Source organism: Lichenostomus cassidix, chromosome 10 (assembly GCF_008360975.1).
Source record: "Lichenostomus cassidix isolate B80296 chromosome 10, HeHo_3.0, whole genome shotgun sequence".
Classification (NCBI taxonomy): Eukaryota; Metazoa; Chordata; class Aves; order Passeriformes; family Meliphagidae; genus Lichenostomus; species Lichenostomus cassidix.
In genome coordinates, this window is record NC_139491.1 from 14,743,905 (window position 1) to 14,769,425 (window position 25,521).

Genomic DNA, 25,521 nt, shown 5'->3' on the forward strand with positions numbered 1-25,521 from the left:
GAGCCGGGCGGCGGGGCTGGGCCGGACCGGGGCCGCCCCCGCCGGCGGCTGAGGTTGAGCCGCGCCCGCGCGCTGCGGCCCCGCAGCCCCCCCCGCCCCGCGCCCGCAGCGGGGACAGGAGGCGGCGGCGGCGGCTGCCCCTCGCCCGCCGTGCCCCGGCCGGGGCCGCGCGGGTCGCCCCGGGCGCAGGGCGGCTCCTCCTCCATGCGCCGCGGCTGCCCGCCGCCCCGCAGCGCCCGCGCCCGGCTGCCCCGCGGAGCGCGGGGGCGGCAGGAGGCGGCGCGGGGCCGGGCGGAGGATGCCGGCGGGCGGCGGGGCGGCGCGGGCCCCCGGCGGGGCGCGCTCCCTCAGCCCCACCGCGCTGTCCCGCAGCCTGTCCCGCCTGCGCGAGCAGCGCGCCCGCTCGCGGGCCATGCTGGCCCTGGGGGTCACGCAGATGGTGCTCGGCTGCCTCATCGTGGCCGTCAGCTTCGCCGCCCTGGCGCTCACCACCTCGGCCCGTGTCCGCCACTCCTGCCCCTTCTGGGCCGGCTTCTCGGTGAGTCGGGGGGCGCGGGAGGGGGCGGGCGGGACCGCCGGGGCGCCTCGGGGCTGCGCGGCCGCCCGGCAGGTGGGACGCGGGCGGCGATTTCGGGCCTCGGCGCCCAGCCCGGGCTGAGGCGGGCAGGTGAGCGCCTCGATGCGCTGCGCTGTGCTCGGCACGGCTCCGGCGCTTCGCCCGCCCCGGCCGGTCCCCAGCCCGGTAGCAGCGCCGTGGCACTTCCACCTCCCCTTTGGAAGGGCTGGCCGAGGTGGATTGGGTTTTATCAACAGCGTCGGGTGAAAGTTGGGATGACAAATGAGCCTCCGGCTTTGCCTCAGTCGCTGCGCCCGTTCCATGAGCGCTGAGTTGGTCTCACCTTGGGCTGCCGCCGCCGCTCAGGCTCTGGCGCGGCTGCAAATTCGGCCGCTAGCCGTGTGGGGCTGGAAGTGACCAACCGAGACGAGCACAGCAGGATGGGATTTAAGGTACACACACGGCGAAGGAGAGTTGTGCCGAGGAGAGCGCGAGTGCCCCGGGAGGGCTGGACAGGCCGTGCTTTGGGCACCTGAGAGTCCTGCCCTGGGAGAGGCTGAGGAGAGCCCAGGTGAGGCTGCTGGCCTGAGGGAAAGGTTTGTTGTTCTAAACGCAAAGCGGAGCTCTCCTGATTCCTCTGCGATATCCTTGCTCACTTTCCAGTGTGTCCTGCTAGCACAAATTAAAAAAAAAAGCAGTTGGTGCTCTGACTGAGGTGGTCTCACTTAGTGCTGATCATGGGTACAGTGCACACACGGACACATTAGGCTAATACTGCTGCATGAAAGTTTTTCTCATAAGTGGTGAAATGGGGCTTGACATTTATGAAGAATTAGGCATTTCTGAGGGCATTGGTAACAGACTCTGTGTTATTGGTGAAGATTTGCTCCATTTAATTTAATGCGTTACTGGTTTCAATTATGTCTCTTCAGCTCTTTTAACGGACCAGAGAGTTTTCAACTTTAAATGTACTTGTTAGAAACCAGAATTGTTAGATAAAGTATTTTGGGTTATTTAGTTCTGAGCATGTGGTGGAAATGGTATAATTTTTTAAAAAACCTGGAACCATTTAATATGCTCTTCTGCAGAATATTCCTTTTATTTTTTTCCTGAGTCCTTCAGACCAGAAGAATCGTTTTGGATCAATTATTTAGACATCTTACTTGACTTTGTTGTATTTTGTTCCAATCTTAAAAAGAAATATGAATTTACACTAATAGTCTTGATATTGTAATTGTCATTCTTTTAAATGTGGTTCTCTGTAAGATAATAGGCAATTATTTGTTGCGATGAGGTGTGAATTTTAGGTTCAGAATCTGGCTGCTTACATATTAACATGCTACTAAACCAACACATCTTAGGCAGTGTTTGTTATCTTGACGGAGTGAGCAGGAATGTACATAACTGATTGTGTTTTCCAGTAAGCACAACGTTTTCAATAGTACCTTTTTCCCCACCTCCTGTATTCTGTGTGCAGAGACACTTCTGGTGGTTATCATTCTGCTCCAAGATAGGTTGGTTTTCTTACTGTGGATACTTTCTTTTCTTCTCTCTGTGTAGTATATTTCACAGAAAATGTGTTTCCCACTTAGATTTCATGCATGTTACTTGCTCACTACAGACACCAAACCTGTGATTCCAGCCTGAATGGGTAGAAGGCTCAGGGAATTGCAGGACTGTTGACTTGAAGGTCTTACTTTCCTGTGTTATCAGAATGAGGCAGGTGTACATTGTATCCTAAACTAAGAGTTTACTTTTTGAAAAAATAATTCTACCTTATAATGATCTACCTGAGCATTAGAATAAACTTTGTGTTCTCCTGTTATCCTTATCTCAAAGTTGCAAGAACTAAGATAAAAATAGAGCAGTTTTGAAGTGCGGTGAGTCCTAAAGAACTTTTCAAAGTTAAGTTAGTTGATTACACAGTCTTTTCTAAAAGCCCTTTGAGGTATTTAGAGAATTTAACAAACACTAGATATATCATCACTCACAGCTGAAAAATGCTTCTGTGGAAGAGTGGCAGTCTTTAGCTTGCTTCTGTAAAATACAATTAAAGAAATAACTACAGGTGGCTTTAAGTGACATGAGAGAAAAAGAATGGAACTATCCTTCTTTACTTGGTGCCAAAATGAGACACAGACACTCAGTGCCTTCACACTACTTCTGCCTCACTTGTTGGAAGTAAATAACTGAGTTGTTTGGTGTTCAAGCAGCAATTCTGATTTTTTTTGTGTGTGTGTGTCTGTGTGTGTGTGTTTACGTGATATGCAGTAGTTTTTACTCATTAGAAATGCACATCCTAAAAGAGAGTAGTCTTGGCTTTGGTACTTTTCAGCAGTTTTTGACACCAAATGCCCTGGCAATATAAATGAAAACTGCAAAAATTGGTTAAGAGTCTTTCAAATGTCTCTGAAAATAATTCCCCAGTGTTTGTAAGTGTCTAGCTGGTTGGAAAAAAAAAATAGAGCAGGCTGCATATTAGACTCACAGAAAGTTCTGTAATCAAATGCAAGGAAGGGTTCTAATTTCTCACTTTCTTTCTGAAGTCAAATCAAATGACCATACAAGTGAGAGCTTATTTAAAGAACAAGGCACCATAATTTCCATAAAACTTTGAAGAAGTCTGAGCTTATTTAAGCATCATCACATACATTAAACAGTTTATCTTATCTTTTATAGCATCATATTAGAAAGATAAAAAGTATTTTTGTATATTTTGTATTAAGACATTTTTAAGGTAAATAATGAGAGTCAACCTCACATTGAGCAGAAGGAAATTTGGGGATTAGATAAGCAGGTACTGGTTAATTCTCTGCATAGGCAGCAACCATTGGCAATCCATGTGCTGAAATGCTTGGCAGCTTGTTCCCATTGCAGTCTCCTGAGGGAATGACCATTTCATCTTCACAATCTCTCAGCTGGGTAAAAGGATGTGTTTTTTCATATGAGGTAGATGGTCATAACTGTCTTTGATCCTGTTAGGAAGATCAAGAACAGGGTATTAGCCTTATTTTAATCATGGAAAAATAGGTCTCAAAATTAGGCTGTTCTGGTGGAAGTGTAAGCAGTGACAAGGTTATTTGTCTCTCCTGTTGGTCCATAGTTGCTTGAATGTGAGAAAATATTTGTACCCCCTTTGCCCTTTACAGTTCAAACCATACACCAGTGTGTAGTGTATTGGTTCTGTACATGCTCAGATTGAAGGAAATGCTTCTGCTAAGTGTGCCTGATGTTTATGGCTCCTGTCAGTGTTAGGACAGTAGCAAACCACAGGCTGACAGAGCTGTGGTAGCATGACTGCAAAAGCAGACCTTACTTTGTGAAGTCATTTCTTGACATTAATTAGAAGTTTGCAAAATGATGTTTATCCTGCTACCCCCATCTTGATCCCAGCAACTTGACAAAATTACTAGGCTTAGTTAGAGACTAGAATTCTCTCTAGTAGAGCAAAGTATTAACAAAATAGTAAGTTAAATCATAAGATAACCCAGGTTTCTAAAACCACTCCATGGCACTAGAAATCTTAGAAGAATACACAGCAAGTACATGCTATCTCCTTTTTTTGTGTATAGTTAGTTGACAGTGGTTGTGTTCTTATGTAAAAGTGTGTTGCTGGCAGATCTTCTGCTACCTTTCCTTTTTATTAAGTTTCTTCTCAACTGTGCCTCTTTTCATCCATACCCCATGTTCAGAACAGATCAACTCTTCTGGCTTAAAAGCATCTTCAGTATAGAGTGTTTTCAAGGTTCATGACATACATGCTTTTTTATGTTCTTTAAATAAAGGAAAGTGATACATAGGGAGATTGTTGATGTGAACTCAGACCCAATTTTTCTCTTATGGAAAATGGGAAATACATTATGTACTTGTCTACATTACTAACTGAGAAAGCTGCATGTAGGAGCCTTTTCTGTATCCTTCTATACATTGTACAAAATAGGTTTAAAAACCTCAGGCGATGCTTAGAGAAGTTAACTTTCAAAAACTTCTGCTGGTCTGTGACCCTGGCTGTTCCTCTCATGCAGCAGGGTGTCCTGGCGTGTTCCTATGCAGAATCATTGTGGAAATGAAGGGGAGATGACAATAAAGATGACGTGTTAGCAATTGTGGGTTTTTTCTCTTCATCTCCTTTTTAGACACAGAGTGTTTTTTTTCTTTCCTCCTTTCCCCTTTTTGGTTCCCTTTTGGTATTTTCCATTATTGCCTGTGGATTATCAGGAGGAATAGAGTGATAGTTGTAGCTTGGGGCAATCAGTTTTGGTTTACATGAGAAGCCTCTTGCCAACAGAGTGTGACTGTGAAAGCAAAGCCAAGCTCTTTGAGAGAAAGTAACCTTGCTGCTACTGTTGTGTGATACAGTGTTCCCTGAACTTGGACAACCTGTAACCTTTATTTATTTGTCTTGGAGATGATAATTTCATGTCTAGGACTTAAAGGGCAGCTTTCCTGTCCACCTGCTGTACGTATAAATGAAACTCTCACTCTCTGGTGATCAAGTAGATTTGAACAAAATGTCCAATGTACTTCTGAGTGTGCTCTGTGAGGGCTCTAGATACTCTGAGAACACAGTGTGGGATGCTTGGTTGAGTATTCCTGGTTAACACACACAGCCTGAGAGCTCAACATACAACTTTCCTGGAGGAAAAGTTTACTGTTTGAGTAAGATTATGTGACCAGATCCCTTCTCTGCAGAAGATTGTTTTAATAGTAGATTTCAAATCTGTGGACTCATAGCCATGATGATTAGTTTATTGTGGACAATTTGTTATTCTGTGAAGTTTGCTTCTGGTTCAGACAGTGTTCTGTATCTCTAAATATTCACTTTCAGGCTTCTTTTGGAGGTAGTTTGTATTACTGTTTTGGGAATTGAGTAGGAAAATTTCTGCACAGAAAAAGTTTTCAGGAGACTTTTGAGACCTCTAATGCAGATTATCAAGTAGTTGGGCCCAGGGAGCAAATGAAACTGATTTCTCCATGTGGCTGTTGAAGATCTTATGTCATTCCTGAAAGACAATGAGTCCACACACCAGGACAGTTACTTTGATGTTCCTTGCTCCAATTTTATGACATTTAGAAGACCAGGAAATGGATTCCTTCAAAAATCCTACAAGTGACTTGTTAATTTTTTGCCCCTTCGCAGTCTGGCTAATAACTCATGGTAAGTTTTTGCCAGTGTGATAGTCACAAAATAAAAGCAGCTCCATTGGATGATACATTTGAGAAAGTATTATCATGTTTGACTGATTGCTGTTAACTCCTCCATTAGGAATTGTAAGATGCAGTAATAGTTTCAGTTACAAATAGTGGAACCTTCAGTTATATATACTTGCAAAACAATTACACTGACTTTGATTCTTTGAGACTTTATCTGTTGCTCTTTACTGCTGTATCCGTTATTAACTACCATCCCTGGGCTTTTTCTGATTTTCTTTTTGGATTTGTTAACACCTCAGGCACATCTTTCATTTCCTTTGCAAGTCTGTCAGGGCTTTGAAATGTGAGCAATCTGTGGAAGGAAGTCAACTGTCTGGAACTTTGTGTCTCAGGAAGCCTGCTAGGGATGTGTGTTACTGGTACACAGTGTTAGCAAAAAAAAAATCAATGTCACCTGCATGGGTTTGCCTCTCACCTTCATAAAATGCACAAGGATTGCAATCTATCTTGTCTAGATAGATTGGATCATCATTAATTTTCATAGCATTCTTAGTTTGTACATCATGACAATATTGTGTGACAGACAAAAAACCCAAAGACATCCAACTCAGAAAACCCATGAGGCTGTTAATAGATTCCAGTTAAAACCTGTGGCATTGGTGTACAAGAGGTCATATATCATAAACCATGTCATAGAACATAGGAGCTGAGAAGCCTTGGGAACATCCTCTGTGCTTTATGGAGTCTGTGGTAAGGCAGGGCTTTGGAGCAGGGCTTTCATGGGTGAAAATGTTGTTTCCATATCCTGATGGAATGATAGTAAATCAGACAGCTGGACAGAGGAACAATTAGAAAGGTGGCAGTTTTCCTTTTAAATTCTTTGAACTGTGCACAGTAGAATAACTGTTTGTAACTTCTGAGGATCTGGGGCTAAGTACAACCTTGAGATTTTTCATCTCCAGTGCTCCGGAAAATAGCAGACTCATGGAAGCCAACATTATCTGTTTCATGAGGCACATCAGCTTTTATTGCTTCTGAGTATGTTCTGCTGCCTGAGCCTTAAGAGCAATTTAATTTAAAAACTTCCTGTGTTACAGGAAGGAGTAGTTGAAGAAAGCAAACATAATTATGATAAGAAGCAGGAGGTGTCCAGTCTGGAGGGAAGAAATAGCATCATTTTTTAAAATCCCATATTATTATAAATGACCAGTGTTCTGAAGTCTTTATTTTTCTGTAGGCAGACAGACTGCAGAATGAAAATATTATTTTATTATTTTTAGTGAGTCTCTTACTGTTGTCAGCATACATTTTTAAGTTAGTTTGTTGTGGTTTTGGTTTTGTGGGTTTTTTAAATCCGTAGTAGAAAGATGGGTGTATGTCTCAGTCTCTTTAGGAATGAAATATTTTTCCTGAATTCTGGTTGTCCTTTCCAGCTGTTGTTTTATGCTGGAAATGTATAAGCATTTGTTGTAAAAGACAGCAAATACTGCCCAGGAACTTATAAGAACTAGCTGTGAGGAACAGGTAAAGTCTGCTTGGAGAGAAACTCCGAAAGAGCTAAGTACCTTGGAGGAATTGGAATTTCGAAGGTCAATAATCTAGTTATTTGCAGCTGCTGAACTTATACAACTAAATGAAGCTGTAATGTTGCGAGTTACTAAAGGAATGAGTTGTGAATTACCATGTTTAATTAGCTATTCTTTCACAATTCATTTTTCTGCTCACTCCTGTGCTTTCTGGGATCCAAGGGCAGAACAGATAATGGGACCCTGTAAGGTGTGAATTGCCTGAAAATATGTAACTTACAAGAGTATAACTATTTCAGTGGTGTATTTAAAGAAAGCTACTCTTCTAGAAGCAGGTGGTGTGGTCATTACCTCTTCTCTTTGGGAGCAACTACACTGCTTTAAAGAAGTGTTATGCAAATGTGACAAACCTAGGGAATTTATAATTGAGGAATGTTTATACATTTAGAGCATCCTAACTTACATGCAAGCAGCATTTTAAGATCAAAATGTTCTAAAGCTAAGTCTCCCATCTTTGGCAAAGTCACGGAATCACAGTCTCTATCTCATAAACAGAGCCTACAATCTGTTTTTAAGAAGAGTATGTTGATAATTCCTTCAGAAGTTCTTGCTTGTGCTGTTTGAAACTTCAGTCCTGTCCCCAGTATATTTTCTCATTGTCATTTCTGATGGTGTGTGGATGTGTCCATATCAGTGTTTTAGTTCTGGTCATGTGTGTGCTCCCACTCACTGCTCATGCACACCACGGAGCATCCTCAGAGCACACGAACTTGACTCCTGGGGGATGAGTGAAGCCAAAAGATGAGCTGTAAGAACACAGTAAATGGAATCTGACTGCTAGGAGCAATTAAGTCTCTGGGCCAGACTAGAGCTTGTCTGAAGTAGTTGCCCATCCAACTTGTGAATATGGTGGATGCTCTCAGGACCAGATTCTTCTGCAAACAGATTTGCTCATGTTCCATTTACTCCTTGCTAATTCAGGTAAAACCTGTAAGGCCAATCTGAAAGCTCCTGTATTGTGCAGAGGATGTGAACTCCCTACAAATTACTAGGAATGCTTTGTGCTGGGCAGAATTTTACTCCATCCTGGTTACTTCTGCACTGGTAATGTGATGCAGGTCTGCAGATTAAAATAGCCAGTTCTGAGGAGCAGATGCCAGTGCTCTGTGAGCTACTTCTAAGGGTCTAAAGTAGGTGGAGTACTTTTGAGCTAAATTGCAGTAAATGAGAAATACGTGTTTGAATTACTGCTGCATCACTTACAATGAGACATTGTTTTCCAGTAGAGTGTGATTAAAAAACCAAAGAAATAATTTTACAATATTCGAAAAAGTTTACACTTGCTTGGTTTTATTATTTTCATATTTGGATAAAAATGAGAAAATTAGAGCACTTTGAAGAATATCTATTTTTTGCATGAGGGAGGCAAACTGAATTTAACTCTTGTATTTCTGATCTTTACAACAGCTTTATTTAAACATGGTTAGTTGAAACATCAGCACAATTTTAAACTCTTCTGTCAGATTTACAAAGTTGGAATTACTTTGCAAACTTGCTTTCAGTTTTGAATATGAACTTTCTTCATTTCTAGAAGCCATCATCATGAGTAATTTCTGTTCTGAAGAACAAGCACATAATGTCCTCTTTGGTTACTATACAGGTTTGTTATTCCTGTCACTTACAAAGAGTCATTCTCAGCAGAATTATTTTCATGTGAGGGGTATAATGTACTTATGAGAATTTTATTTTTGCTGCTGTTTTAGCAGGAAAGAGCATGGCTTAATCTGAAGATTTTAGATAATCCTTCAGTGCCAGGCGAGATAAAAACAGGTGATTTGAAGATGGAGACACTTAATCCAGAGGCACTGAGATAATAAACATGTAGCTTTACACTGTCACTTTTGTATTCATTCTCTTCAGAGAAGAAACGTTTTTTCATCTAGGTGAAAAATTGTGCACGCAGCTATTTTTCAGATTTGTGATAGATTTTTTGCCTGCTAAAGAAATTAGGATTACTCTTTAGTTTAAAAAAAACACCAAACCAAAACAAACCAAAAAAGCATTAAGCATTCACTGTAAAGAGCCAAGAGACAATATAATTTATCAACAATAGACAGCAATCTCGCTGTTATGCATTCTAGTGAATGTGGTTCTATCAGAAAACTTAATCTCAGTGATATTCCTCTGTTATAGCTGTGAAAGCATTTATTGACTAATGTTACTAAAATGAGAGGTTTTCAAGTTCTGACCCTGTAAACCACCATCCAGAACTTTGATGGTGCTGTGAACATGTGTGACACTGCCATGTCATTCTGCAAATAACATTAGTAGAAAGTGGTTTTGTCATATAGTCAAAGTAGCTGTAGTTCAAACAAATTTTATCTTTCCGGAGGCTAAATACAAAACCTTTTGAAAACCTGTGAAATATATGGCTAAAAAAGAAATTACAGTGCAAAGGCTCCAGTCCTATGTTTGTGTTGATATGAAGGGAACTCTGTTTTATTTCTCTCAGGTCATCTGGAGTATCATAACTGTAGACTTGAGTCTTTACATGTTCCTACTTATACACCCTGGAAATTTTCTGTTTAAGACCACTTCCACATTCTTGTGGCAAGTTTTAGTTATTATGTTTATGATCTGAAAGTAAAAAATGCATTTAGAAAACTCCTAATGAAAGTGTGAGATCTTTAGATGAAGAATCGTTGAGCTTCCTCTGACTTGCCTACATGGACATGACTTGTATCTGAAAGGTTTTGTGTCTGTTGTGAATGGGAATAAACCAAATGGATGCTCTTGTAGTCCCTTCTGCTCTGCAAATTGCTTTCCAAAAGAGCAGTGTTAATTCAAGAAGTGTTAGATTTGAGTTTTCATTTTGCAGTGGTTTTGAACATAATAGAGTTTTCATGTGAAATAAATTTTCATTACCTGTAAAGGGTAAAAGGCAGCATCAAAGAAGAATATTTCTGAGCTTGTCACTAATATTGGTTATAAAGGATACTTGAAAAATGTTGACCTGTGGAGTGGAGATTTATTTAAATGCATCAGAGTGTTATAAATAATTTTCATGTTCAAAGTAAAATTAAAACCAGAACAAAGCAAGCCACCAAAGGGCAGTGGAGGAGGGGGTGGGCCGAGCAAGGAAAGAAAAATATATGGAGAATAACAACTTATGCCCTTTAGACACATTATCATTGTGTCTGCAATTGTAGGAGTATCTTACAGCTGGATCACAGGACTTCTCTGGTGCATCTCTGGCACTTCCAGCACAGAGCTGCTGTGTGGAACTGGGCAGAGTAGAGAGGACAGGACAGAGGCGGGGCCAGGTGCACTTTCTCTCCCTGATAACACTGTGCACTTTGGGTAAAATGTTAACAACTTGTCCATGTGCCTTTTATGCATGAACCAGCAATGGTTGTCCTTTCAGGAGGACAGAAGTCATGTTGATATGATAGGCAGCAGTCAGATATAATGTACAGACTTAAGTCCTTCACATAAACAATTCTTCATGCTTTTTCTGGTACAAGAGGAGATGTTAGATTTTTTTTAAGGAGTTCTTAAGAGATACTCTTGTCCTGTTCATTCTTGTGTGACATATATTATTCTCCACCTAAGGAATTTATAATAATTTAGAATTACTTCCTTTCCTCCCTTAAACATTTTCCTTCATCCCTTATGAAATTTGGAATAAAGCTTCACTGTCAGACCATACTTTGAGATCTTGTGAAATATCATTACAATAACCAGTAACTAGCAACAATACTGAAACATTGCTATCTGCTTTTGAAGTTCATATTTATTCAGTAAATATTTTCTTTCCTACCTAAGTAGTTTAAATCTTCAATGCAGCTTTTCCTTTGAGCTTTTCAAATACTCACACTGTGGTTTGACAGACTCATTTCTCTTGGTATTTAATATTTGCCTTTTGAGAGGAGAAGAACCTTTACTGTAAAAGCAATAATGACAGTACAAACAATGAAGTGTTATACAGATGATAAGTATAACAAATATCAGAATGGCATTTGGTGTCCACCAGTGTCCACCACGTGCTCATCTTCCTTTACCTACCTTCCTGTGAATCAAGTGTCTGAAAGACCCAAAATCAAACCCAACTTTTAGGAAACGTGGTCCCCAGTGACAAGTCCTGTCAGTTCTAGGTGAGGATTATCTGAAGAGTTCAAACATACCCATCATTGGTTTATGAACCTAAAGTAATAGGTAGGAAGGTAGAAAGAAGCAAAACCATTTTCTACTTCTGACCTTGTACCTTCCCCTGCAGCAATGCATGTTTTGCCTGTGGGGCTAGAATTCATCACCAGACGAACTGGAATGTCCTTCCACTTGATAGTTCCTTCTTGTGTCCTGACAAATTAAAAACTTGCCTTTCAGTATGAATTGTTTGGGGTTAACTTGAGGTTTTGCCTCAATTAGCCATTTTGGTTCCTAACTACACAAGTAATTATCTTGTTACTTAACCTATTTTGAAGAATAGAGAAGAAGAGAAATAATGGGGAAAAAAGGAGTCAGTTTGAGAGTTACAGTTACTTTTCAGTCTTGACTGTTTCTGCAACAAACAATTTTTTTTATTTTTGGAGGTTGGTTATTTTGGGATTCTGAATATTTCTTCCCTTCATCAATGTCTGCTTTGATTTTTATAACATAAATGAAACAAGATAGGTCTGTGAAGAATTTTAGCCATGGAAAAGTAAGTCTACATGTACTAAAATTTAGAGCTCCTGGAAAATAAAAATTAATTAGATTTTTTTTGTTTAAAGTTAGGTACACTTAGGAACTATATGAAAGTCCCCAAACAATATATTTCCTTGGATCTACTGTAATTGACTTCATCAAGAAAAATAATCTGATGCCAAATTGGATGCTCTAGTAATGGGCTGTAGCCCAAATTCTTGAAAACTAGATCATTCAGAAATTAGAGCAATGTTTTTAACAATATTTCCCTGATTCAGAAAGGTCTAAAAATATTTCTAGTATCTTGTGTCTGTTAACCATACAATACCAAAAATGTTAGACCAAGATGTTTTAACTTCCTTTGCCTCCACCCTAAGTGCTTCAGGAATCAGTGTTTTAGATAATTTAGCTGTTTCTGATGTAATTCTTCTGCAGAGTTTGAGAAGGTAAATGAGACCAATGTTAGGAGCAGCTTTTTGCAAAAAGCTTTTGGGTAACACATGACAGAATACAGCACTGGAGCTGTGATCTGTTTGGGCCAGTTGGCCAGTAAGTTCCATCTTTAAGCCCAGAGTGTCAGTAAGGAACATCTCAGGAGTCCCCAGGTGCTGCAGGAGTGTCTCCCAGCCCCAGCTGCCAGCAGGGATGTGTTCAGCCATGCTCCTGTTCCCCTGTCCCCTTGCAGGAGCAGCCAGAGATGAGCTCTGAGCAGGAGCTGATTGACTCCTGCCTTACAGGCAGCTCTGCAGCACTAAACACAGCAGATGGATGTGAAGTTCTGACTAACAGCACAGACCATGGAACATGCCAAAGGTGAATAGGATGTGAAAAGCTTATATTTAAAAATCATATGAGGCTTTGTGAAGTGTTCTGTTTTCTGAAAGCAGAAAATTCAGCAGTCAGGGTAATTGTATTTGTTAGTTGCCCATAAGAAGCCTGTGGATTAACAATAATGCACAGTGATTACATTAATCAGTATACTCTTGAGGAAATGAGAGGTTTGCTGGTATAAATACATATAATGATACTTTGGATTAAGTAAAAAATACTTTCTGAGGAGATGATCCTGAAGAAGATGAAAAATTATTTTATAATTTTACAAACAGATCTGCAAAAATAAGGATTCCTTTCTTTTCCAATTAAAATGCCAGTGAATGGCCTGAGAAACAAGAGGTAGGCTTGTATATTAAAGAAGGTGGTTTCTCTAGCATGAAAAAAGGTACCTCACGTAGCTATTTTAGTAAAGTTATAGTTGTATGGAGTGTTGTTTACTGGATTTCTCAGAAGCAGACACTAACTTCAGTGTAAGGCAGTAAAGTGTGTATTTTGTATAAAAATGAGTGTATTTGGTTATTATTCTGTTACAGAATACCTTGGTCATTTAACTGGGAGGAATGCTTGCTTCCCCAGTTGCCATTTGAAATGCCTGGGGAGTGGGAAGATGAGAATAAGCAAATAGTGTGTTCTCAGACAAGATTCACACCTCCTCAATCCCAAAAGAACTTTCTTAAGAAGTGTGCTCTCTGTTCCTTCTGTGTTTCCACATCTGACAAGTGATGATCTGTTACTTTAGTAAGCTCTAAATATGCCCTTCCATTGGATAACAAGGTTGTACAAACACACTGAGGGAACTGTAATAAACATAATAGTGATGAGTTCTTGCCCTTCTCTGCCTGAGAAATTAAAACTTTTCTAACTTAACCTGCCTATGTTTTTAAAAAATAACTACAGCATGTTGCAGGGACAATGAATTTTGTCATTTCACTGACCCAGTGATCTGTAGCAAGGCTTTAAGGAATGTGCCAACAGATAATGCAAGGAATATTTCCATAGAAATCTAGGAGTATAATAGTATGAGTAGAGGTATAGATTCACTGTTTGTAACCCTGTGGAATAGCAAACATATAGAAGTAACCCTCTTAAATATAAATGGAAATTCTGCGCAGATATTTACTTTTTTGTTGTTGTTTTGGGGGATTTGGGGGTTTTTTTGTTAATTTGTTTTGTGGTTTTTTGCTTAGTGGGTATTTTTGGTCTTTTTTATTTTTTGGTTGCTGGGATTTTATGTTTTCTTGGTTCAGTTGGGGTTGACATATATATATATATATATATATATATACACACATATATATGTATATGTAGTGGGGATTTCAGAATATGGTATTGAAACAAACTAGAACAGGGTAATCTGATATCTGATCTTTCAAGAATGTATTGCCTGTAGGGTTTGGTTTATTTGTTTGTTTCCCCTAGAAAATGGAGGTCAGTTATTCAGGAGAGGGAAAAAAAAAAGAGAGCCAGAAAATTCTTTTGCTTGCTGAGGCAATATTATCAGAGTTTTGACAGTAACCTTTCTGTGTGTGGTAGTAATGGTCTCCAGTTGCTGTAGCGAGCAGCCCGGAGCTGTGCCCTGGTGCTTTTGTCAGGTTGCCTTGGCTCCCAGCTCACAATAACCTTTGTGTCTAGTGCAGCACCAAGTGTCTCTTCCCTTGATAAACTAAACACCTACTGTCTTTCTGTCGTGTTCTGTGGAGCTGTGATCTCTTCCATTGCTCTCTTTCATCCCTCAGCTCCTTTGTAGAAAGTGATGATCAGAGGAAAGTTTGCAGAATCTGATGTGACTCTTGACTGAGAGTAAAAAATGGTTAAACATGATTCTATGTATAATTTTTTAACTTGTCATGCATTCACCATAGGTAAAAAGCACAAGAAAACCCACCAAAAAAATGAAACCAGAAGGCATTAAACTTGCAATTGATCTTAATAATGTTCCTCCTAGTTTACTTATTTGAGGAAGGGAAGAAATGTCACAATCATAAAGTTTGTGCTTACAGTGAGTGTATGATGGAGAGGATAGAGCTCTTTAGTGGTTGAAATTGTCTTCTACCCATGGAATTACCTCCTTCTGCACAGCAGGGATAAAAGGCTGACTTCCCAATGGCACAGCTTTGCTAAGGACCTAAAAGTAATGTCCTAAATAAGAATGGAATCAAGCTTGAGAACAAGCACTGCTGAGATGATGTTTGTGAATAGGAAGATATTTGGAGTCTTCTTCAAGTTTGTTTTATAGTGTAATGGTGCTACCTGGGCTGGCTAGGCTGCTCAAGAGTAAATGCAGGTTTGGATTTCAAAGCTGCAAACCACAAGTGTGATCAGTGATGAAAGGATTAGGAAAAGGCTGCCACTGTAATCTCACAGAAGCTACCAGAAATTCAAAAGAAATTTTTTGAACAGTGATCACATACTAAAGAACATTATCTTCACAGGCTTTAATCTAACTGCCAGAAAAATGATCATCCTTTCTGACAATGTTTTCCATTTGTCCCTGTTGGCCCACAGAAAAAAATCTCCTTCTGATTCTTATCAAGAAATTTATTTGACAAAAATTAAAATTCACTCATCAAAAACATAGGTACATGACAATAAAAATTCATCTACGTTACAACAAAGCAATAAAAACTTACCTATGTTATAGCAAAAGCAGGTTGAAGTGAATTAACAGAGCAAGTAAAGATGGCATGGACTCTAAAATAGCACCAAAGGCTGATTGTTTTTCTCTGTTTATCATTTCATCATGGACACAAGTAATATTGCACTTCGTAGACTCAGATGGTAAGATTTGACTTTTGAGTTTTACTGGTGTAAGAATGCATTTTGAGGGTCTTTTTTCTCTTTTCCTACAGTTGCCTGCATGAATTTAATACCTGATGGTGTGTAACTAACTGGGCAGCAGCAGTAGCTTAGCAACATCAGCTAGTGCTGATGCCAAAGAACAGTGTTGGCTTTCATCATTTGAAAATGCCAGCTGGTCCTTTAATAGTCTTTCTATATTTAGAGATTAATTGATAATTGTGTTTTAACTTGTAGACCTACGGTGGATTTCACCATTAAATTGTTTGATAAAGAATTTGGGAGTCTCAGAAGTTTTTAGCTGTAGGCATTAATATAAGATTTAGGAAGGGCATGGTAATAACTATAAATCCCCAAGTGGTGGGATTTATAATCACTTGGTGATGGAAAGTACAAAGAAACCTTCCTGGCTTCCAATTCACTGTAAGTGCACAAGCAAAGCTGCCTAAATGTACCAAAGGAGTGGTGCACTGCATTCTCTGAGAATTACGTTTTCTCGAGAAATAGTAATGTTCAATACATATATGCACATTTTTTATATATGTAAATTTGAAAATAAGTTAATATTACAAACATATTCTGTTTCTGTGCTTGTATGTATACACTAAAATAGAATGTATTTTTTTTTACTGAAATTATAAAATTATAGAAATGTGTACCTGGCATGGGTCTCAACAGCTCTTCCACTCTGTTTTCACTGAGATCCATCTATAAAAAGCAGCATCTCTATTTGAGTGTTTGTTTAGGTGTTCCTAAAGTTAGGTAATAAACTGTGTAACTTTTATTACACCTTCCAGCACTCCTTTTCTACTCCTTTTCTACTCCTTTTCTACTATGAATCTCATACATTAACTGTATATGTCCTAATATGTAATGTAACTTTTTTTCTGCAAGTTAAGCTTCTGACATTTTTTGATGCATATGTGGGGGACACAAGGACAAATGATTTTGTTGCTATTCGTTTGTTGAGGATTTTTAACCTACCAGAAAAATGGCACTGCTCATTAACCTGGGTAAACCATATAGAACTTTTTAGCTTCACTTTTAAGTAATTGTCTAAATCTCTTGGCATCTTTATTTCTACAGTGGTTGGGTATATTTAATGAAATGGGGCCAAACTGGGCAGATCATTCTTTCTGAGAATCTTCACCAGTGCTTATTGCAGTGGAATATATACTGTTCAGTCTGTATATATGGCATTCCTGATAATTTGTTCCTAGATTCTGTCTCTGTGTTCCTCTGTCACTGTCTTATTTATGTTTTGATTCCTTCTTAAACTAATCCTCAAGTCCTTTTTTCTGCAGTTTTCCCATTTTCTGACAATTAGGGCTCCTTACATAATGAAGTATTAATACCTTATTTCTCTTGAGTGTGTTACTTTTCAGCAGTGTTAGAACTTCCTCATTTGCAAACATCTTTTAATTTCCTGTTTGAAAGACTTACTTTTCATTTTTCAGGGTTCTTAGGTTGGCTGTGGTACCAGCATGTCTCCCAGCTTCAGGTCATGTGTGGATGGTTCTCTCAGTGTGCCTCCCGAGCAGTGTGTGGCTTCAGATGTGAACTTTCACAATGAATTATGCAACTGTTTCCACACTGTGCTTTGATTCATCTTGTGGAGCTCTCTGAGCTCGCAGGCTGGATAACACTAAACTGGAAAGTGTGCTCCCACAGCATCCCTGATGCTGTCTGGCTCTCCATGGGCATTTGAACCTATGGGCTCAGACTAGAGCTAGATCTTGTTTTTAAAAAAGACTCAACAAAACAACAAAAAAAACCAAGAACCCCTCCCACGCCACCACAAAAAACCCAAAACAAAATGAAACAAGCAAAAAACCATAATAAACAAACAAACAAACCCCCACAACCAACCAACCAACAAACCAAAACAAGCCTTGCCAAAGAAACTGTGCTCCAGCAATGTGGATGGTGTGGATGTCAGCTTCTCCACAGCATCTGTTCCCTCAGCAGCTCAGTTCCTGTTGGCCTGCACTGCCTGTGGGAGTAGACAGTGTTGTTACAAACATGTTGTTTTGGTAAGCTGCACACACTCCCTGTTCTAACCTCACACAACAGGCTCTGTGAGTGGTGCAAACTCTTAGAGTCTTAGCTGGAGATTTGGGTGGGTTTGGTGCCACTTGTGGTGCTCTGTGTGTTTCAATAGGCAATGCCTAGCTGAAGGACTCAAATTCATCTCAGTTTTTCTATTAATTCTGATTTGTGTTCATACCCTGGAACTGGTAAAAGCATTGCATTACTGGTCATAACTATAATTTTTTTAAAAACCCAAAAAGTATTTTCTGTGGAGAAGACTGGAGAAATTATCATGGGAGAAGCTCTCCCAATAGCTAATGGATTAGTCTTTTGACTTTGTGTTGCTCAAACAAGCTTTACATGTCCTGTGGCTTCAGCCAGTTTTGTCTTTCTGGTTAAGTCCCTATATGATCCTTTTGCCACCCTGTAATAATTTGACAGTCTCTGGTTCATTAGAGCTGCTTTTGGTTGTAGGTGTAACAGCTGTCATTGAAATGATTTTTTAATAAGTATGTAGGATGTTTCATGTTTGTAAATCTGCCAGTTAATAACACTTGCACGTGTTTTCTGGTTCTATTCTCTCTCTTATTGTTCCTCAGAGGAATTACTGTACAAATACTCGGGGAAAATGACTTTCTGTTGTGTTTATATAACACTGCTAAAAGGATTTATAAATTGGAAGCTGGCACTGTGCAACTCAAGTCATGTTTAACTTGAGATGTAGCAGAAAATTACTTTGAATATTTAATAGTTTTGCAGTTAAAAGTCTTCTGCTTTGATTTTAAAGGTATTTGGTGTGCAACAGAGAACAAATTATAGCCTTTTACTGATGGGTGAGTGGCATTGTAATAGCATAAATGTATACAGTTTGTCATTTTCAGGAGAAGGAAAAATGAAGATTCAAGTTTTCAGAGTAGTTTAGAAGTCTTAATTATGTGATTTCCTCTCAGTGTTGAATCTTATTTACTTCATCTGCTTTGCAAATTCTAGGCTAGGACTGTATTCCAGCTAATATCAATGTTTGATATGTTAGGAGTCTTTTTCATGGTAAAATAGGGAGATGGATTTTATGGCTTAGAAATGACAAGCCATAACAGCATACAGAAAGACAGTTTACTTGCCTTCCTGAAGAATCACTAAATGCATGATAAAAACCATGTTTTTAGTCTCCAAATATTGACAGTGAGTTCTAGGAAAGCACCGTGATGTCCTGCACAGATTGACTCACTGAAATGCTCAGTGTGAAGGCTTAGCTAGAGCTCAGGATTCCTTTACTGTTAAAAGCACTTCCTGCAGACTGCAAAGGGGTAAGAAAAGGTGAGCAATTAGGGGGTAAAGTATGATTGAGAGGTTGTATATTTGGGGGAAATAAAATCATGCAAGTGACTGATTTGAGGAAGCTTCTCTTGCTGATCACCTGTCTTGGAGATTTTGAGGTAGAAAAAGACTCTGTTTCTTTGGCTTACCCAAGATGTAAATCAATTTCAGTGAGCTTTTCAGACCAGATTTAAAGAATTCAGTTCTGTTACTACTTACAGAATTGCTTGATAGATTAGAGAGTATTTAAGAATGTGGCAAACTGCTTTTTCTTTGAGTGTTTGTAAACCAGCATTGTTATGTTTTTGTCTCCCTTGGTTATGATTGCTAAATAGGAAATTTACTGCAGTTTCAATTTCAAATTTGTACATATGATTTTATTATTTTTTAAAATACTTAAAATATTTCTGTCAGGAGGGGAGACAAGAACTTCAGCAAATACAAGAGTAACTGTGATATGGGAACATGAGTACCAGATACTGGCTTTTAACTGTCTTTCATTTCAGTGAGATATTTTAAAGAAATTAATGACATTTTATATGAGTTTGCTCTCAGTGGGATAGCAAGAAATCATGGATTCTGGAGCACAATGTGTATAATGGAACCATAGAATAGGCTGGGTTGGAAGGGACCTTAAAGATCATCTCATTCCATCCTCCCTGCCATGGACAGGGACACCTTCACTATCCCAGGCTGCTCCAACCTCTGTCCAGTCAGCCTTGGACACTTCCAGGGATCCAAGGGCAGCCACAGCTTCTCTGGGCACCCTGTGCCAGTGCCTCATCAACCTCACAGGGAGCAATTTCTACCTGATACCTAATCTAACCCTACTCTCTGTCAGCTTGGGGATTTAATTTTGATAACCCGTTTCTAAACCTGTGGTTTCCGTAGTTAGTGGAAGGGCCAAAAGCATCCTAAAAATTTAAAAATTGCTTTTTATCTTTGAATATGCAGTGGTTCAGCATTTTGATGTGTAAAACAAAGTTTCAGAATGCCCTTCAGTAATAATTCAGTAATAACCTGAATATCAAACTGTTTTCACTCTATCATATTTTGAGATATAGCAAGGGCTTATTTCTGTATTTTAAGAGCAGCAATGCAGTGATTTTTTTTGTCTACTGAGACAATAAAATAAGATGTTAATTGGGCAGGCAGCAGTGCAACGTTTCACTGAGCATGATCTGCAGAACAGCTGGAACAGGAACGAGAAAGTTTTGCACTCTGCATCACTTGGCATCAATTACTCCTCTGTGAATTGTGCATTCTCTCATGCAGCATCTCTGTTGCTTCTCCCTACTTTCACTGATCATTCAGACATATTTTCTGAAGTTTTCAGAATATATCTTCATAAGATATAGCTTAGCTTTCATGTCGAATAAGTTTTAAACGGGATAAATTTTCAGCTACACAATGGAATATTTTTAATTTCGCCAGTTATTTTTATATCTCAAGTGCATTATTTCTTTTATGGCCATTTGCTAGAAAAAAATTATGCATTTGGCTGCACTTACATTAATAGTTATACTATTGCTTTTAGTTTTAATGATGTTTTTAAATCAGGTTTTCATTACTTTTTTTGACTTTACTGCTGAACTTTTCTGACTTCACTGCTCTGGCCCTTTCTTTTTCATGTCCCATTTCCCCAGTCCCTGCCTGCTGCAGAGCTCCCTGTTTAGCAGTTACCTGCTTTTACTCTTTTTGTGTGTCTGTGTGTGTGTGAATTTAAAATCAAAGAAACAAAAAACTACCAAAACAAAACCAAACCCCACTGAGAATTGACAATGCTCTGTACCTCCTGTCTTGATAATCCACTTGATGCTGCTATTGATTTCCATGTCTCAAGATGAAGAGTAGGATAGGAAGTCTAGAGGGAAGGAACAGGACAGATTTTGTCTTTTTTTCTTCTTGTTATGAGCAGCAGTAACAATTTTGCTTCTTCTCCTGCAGTCTTTTTGTGCTCTAACACAACTTTTCTGCAAAATGATCAATAATATTCCTTGGTACTGTTTCTTATGAAGCTGTATTGGAATTCTAGAACAAGTTGGGTTTGAGGTCTTTCTGTAAAATAGACTGAAAAAACAAAGGATGCTTCTCTGTGTTTTTCACTTGTTACAGATATAGAAGTCTGGTGTCCTTCAAAGCACTAATTTAATATTGTGAAAAGGTAATGAAAACAATTAGAACATGAGTGAGGGTCCCTCTATCACCACCAAATTTCTGTGGCAGTTTCCATAGGAGAGAGATGAAGAGCATTCTGAGGTAACTACAGCAGGGATGAATTATGAATCTCTAAAGGTCTCTTTTCTGAAATTTTGTTGGAAAAGTACAATAGAACTTGTTTATTACAACATATTACAAGCAGAATTTGACATGCTGTGTAAGAAAAAATGTGTTCTAAGTTCATTAGATTTTGCAGCATTACAGTGAATTATCAAAGAGCTGTCTTAATTTGCAGTCTGAAGCATGGAAAGGTGAGATGACCTACTTTAGTGACAAACATTTGTGCTTTCCAGAATCAGGAAACCTACTATTTGCAAAAAGACCTAAGCTTTCCAGCTTTTTCCTTTGTATGTTCTTTCTGATTCCGTTACTTTTTTTTTTTTTGTCTTCATCATTAGACCTTCTTCAGGTGAAAAAGTACATGGCACTGTGGTGTGTGGGACTGGTCTTGTCATTACCAGGCTAAAACAAGGGTTTATGCTATATGGTGGTGCAAAGGATCTGTACTGTCTGGAAACACTTTTACAATGAGTAGGAAGAAAATTCTGAAGGAAGTGGGACGAGAAAATGTAGATGAAAATTCCTTTATCTACTGAAACACAAAAATGACTGAGAATATGATGATTTCGTTCTACCCCAGGAAACAACAGTAGTGTCATTTTAAGAAAGTGATTGAAGTTTTTTATGAGAATTATTTACTGAGAGAATTGTTAAAATGAAAAAGATTCCCAATCCACATTAATACTTACTGAATGCTGGATATCATTGTCTTTTGTTTTTGACAGCCCTCATCATTCCTTCCTATTTAGATTATTTCTTCCTCTTTCTTTAAGGAGTACTTAGTGAAGCAGAAGCTGTGATTAACTGATGATGTCCATGCCAACTTAGAGATCAAAATCAATTTCTATGATAATTCTCTGTTTCTGTGTGTCCAAGGTCTCTTCTACTGATCCCTTTGACTCCAGAATCGGCAAATGTGTGTTTTGTTTGGTCTTTAATATTCTGATCTCATTATCTGGGCTAATCTTGTATCCAGTCCTGCAGCTGGGCAGTGCTGCTGTTGCTGGACTGGTTTAGGATAACAAGGCTCTGGATCCATGCAGGTGCTGTCCAGTCTGACTCAGCTTAGCTGCCACTCAAGGGGCTGCAGTTTGGCTTGCTGTGGAAAATGCTGGGTCCTTTCAAGTGGTTTTGCACTGAGACACTTAAAATGTTTTAGTGTTCCCCTGGCACTCTGTCAGGGTGTTTCATCAAGACTGACATATGCCAGGTCTAGTGCTTTGGTGCAATTCACTCCTCTTTTGGTTATTTGTTCTTGCAGAATGAGTCACTTGATATTCAGGACTGTCTTGTATTCAGGCCAATTTAGCACTTGTCAGCTTTGCAAAATGCACTTAACAAAAACTAAATACAAATGCCAAATTATCCATGTGTGCCCATGGACTGGTTTGAGGCTCATTTGCTGGAGTTTTCTGCAATTTCATTTTGATACTTTATAAGAGCTGGATGAGTTTTTAAAAAACTGATTTACAGATTGTTTTACAGGTGCTGTGTTTCATTCCTGCACCAAGATAATTTCCTTGTATATTATACTGCAAATTATACAGTGTGCTGTGTAGATAAGGGTGAGTTCTAAAGGGGAAATATCTCAGAGAAATATCCTGGACCAGTTACTCATTTTCTGGCTCTCAGATGACATTGATGAATCCTGTTTTTTAGGATCTCTGCTCTCTTTTCTGTAGATTAGATCTATGTTTTTGTTTTTAATTGGAAAGGAATGTAGCAGTAGTTGTATATATATATATAAATATACAACTTGGCATAAAGTCAGCAAAAGTTTTTGATAAGGTAAAGAGCTTAATTTTACTGACCTGAGCTCACAAGTTCATCTCGTTTCTAAATTTTTCTATTTTTAGATTTGGTCAAAACTTTTTCTTTTGCTGTAGAATTTTTTTCCCTGGGAGTATTATTTAAGGTCCTTGTTTTGGTCTTTATGAAAAGATTATTGTAGTTGTGAATGAGTTTACTTTCAGAGTGAGAACAGTGTTGTCACCTGTGTTCTCTAGAAAAAAAAGACTTTTGAAAGATTCATTCTGTTGAGACTATTAAGTTGCCCTAAAATCAGTCAAATAAAAGATTGCTTTTTTCTTTGTTAAAGTTTACACAACATAAGTACAAGCTTTTTTTTAGTATTATAATTAAATTTTTTTGGAAAGCATTTAAGAATTTTAAACAGCTTTGGTTTACAAGTGGTAATCTTTCTTGGCCATATTTGATGGCTTGCAAATTCACTTTATTTAATATTATTTGGATTGTATTTTTAGGCTGAAACAAGAAAAAGGGCTCTTTTTGTTTAGTTAGGACAATACATTTATGACTGTATCTGTCATATCCATTATTTTTCCTGCAATATGAACTTTTATGTGCTAGGGCTAATTCAGGCTTGAAGTATTCTTTTACTTTTGAAATGTGAATAATTTAAAGGGAGTTTTCTAACATTAAGGAAATAATCCTTTAGTTGCATGGATTGTTATTCCTCATCTTTGTGAGGTAACATTTTGATAGTTACATTCACAGAAGATGCAACTGAAGTTTTCCTTCTCCATGCTTGAGGAGAGGAAGGCACTGACAGAAAGCAGAAGCCTCACTTGTTGGTACACTTGCATTGCACTTTTTGCAACTTCAATAGAATTTTGGTACTGAAGTTCACAGTACTTTGTGGTACTAAGTTTAAGGGAGAAATATTCATGCTTTTGTTCTTAGCAGTATGAGAGAAGAAAGTTCTGAAATGATTTCAAAGACAAGTGAAGAGATGTGCTTTGCTCTGTACACCCTGTGCACTCTGTTTCGTTCCTTCCGTGGTGGCAGAGCAGAAAGGCTCTGCAGATTGAAAGCACGGAAAGCAAAGTCATTTGTACTCAGAACTGTCACTGAAGTGTAGAAGTTAAACAGGATATGCTTTGCTTTTCTTCTTGGGGTCTTGGGAAAACTTGAGAGGAATTTTCGTAGGGGAAGAGAAACCCAACCAGTTCTTAGTTTGAGGAGTTGCTTTGCCTGTGGGGAAAAAAAGTCACTAGAGAAATTCCTCACTATTGATAATAAAGTTTGCTGGTAACTAATGTCTAAAGGGAAATCACATATTTGTTGTGGATGTTTTGTTTTTTTGTTGTGGGTTTGGTGTGGTTTTTTTTGGTTTTTTGGTTTTTTTGGTTTTTTTTGTTAAGCAGAAGACTAGAGCTGTGCCCCGGGCAAAATTGTGTTCTTCTCCATTGTAGAAAGATTTTCACATTGCTGCTCTGCCATTTTAGTAGTTCTATGCAGCAGTACTAAATGTTATATGTGATAATGACCCAAGTGCCTTTTTTTGGTTTGCCTGCTTATTTAAGATATGGCTGCCACACTCTGAACTGTTGTCCCACGTTATAGGAGAGGACCTGGAGCATGGAGACTTGGACACCACAGTAACAGGGACACAGTGACAGCAGGCAGACACTTAAACTGGTCTTCTAAATCCTGTATGGTACTTTAGGCACGAGGCAACTCGAGTAACAAGTGAGCTGTGACAAGCATGGAGAATAATAGTGAAAAACCAATTCCTGTGCAGTTATTTGTGGAATGCTTAAAAAAGAATCACTTCCATTTCTGTAATTAAAGGACTCTAAGAAAATTTAGCAAAAGGTATAAATACTGAAGAAGGTACAGCAAATTGCAGTATGTATTAGGTGTTAGAAGTAACAGTTACTTTGACATAGTTGATGAGTTCTGCTTGTTTTTATACAAGCAGAATGATACAAAAAAATTTCCATTTTCTGCTGTTTTTCTAACTTTAAATTTGCTATGGTTTTTTTGTAGTAGTGCATACAACTTTGAAGTAGCAAATAAATAAAAGTAACATTTGTTTTCTGCTGTCCTTGCATCACTGCCCTGCCCCTGGTGGCTAGGTGTAGCTACATAGAAATAATATTAGCACCATTTTGGTTGGGTTTAGAAAATTGATTAAATTGATTGCTGTAAAATCAGTCCTTAACTTAGAAACACCATGGTTTTACTATAAGCCATAGGGAACAATACCCATAAATTATTCTGAAAGTGCAAAATGTATAGGGAATTGGGCATAGCTCTGTGCTTTCGCCCTTGCTCATTGGTAATGAAATACTAGGAAGCTTGAATTGGTTATTGGCTTAGAAGGTACATACTGCAGGAAGGGATAACTTTTATTTTTCACGCTTAATTTATTCAATTTTTTCCCGCTTAATTGTTTGTGTTCATATCTTATGTTCATATCCTGTTGTTTGTGTTCATATCTTCTTTGAACTGCTTGACCCAAGAAGCAGCTAAGGGAGGAGGGGAAGGAAGACAGGATCTAGTGGCTGCATAGACTTTTCATTTCTGGTGGTGGTA

General features: G+C 38.8%; 1 protein-coding gene across 5 annotated transcripts in view; it reads left to right on the forward strand.

Annotated features, from left to right (window-relative positions):
- Positions 1-298: 298 nt before the first annotated feature.
- The window catches only part of ENTREP2 (endosomal transmembrane epsin interactor 2), a 91,454-nt gene continuing 66,231 nt past the window's right edge, over positions 299-25,521 (forward strand). For 3 of the 5 annotated variants that reach the window (XM_085070801.1, XM_085070802.1, XM_085070803.1), the window contains exon 1: positions 309-538. In XM_085070801.1, coding sequence (XP_084926927.1) covers positions 413-538 — 126 coding nt within the window. In that variant the 5' untranslated portion in view covers positions 309-412. Of the gene's footprint in view, positions 539-25,521 lie in introns of all 5 variants that reach the window. The other 2 variants (XM_085070799.1, XM_085070800.1) reach the window with 1 other exon arrangement.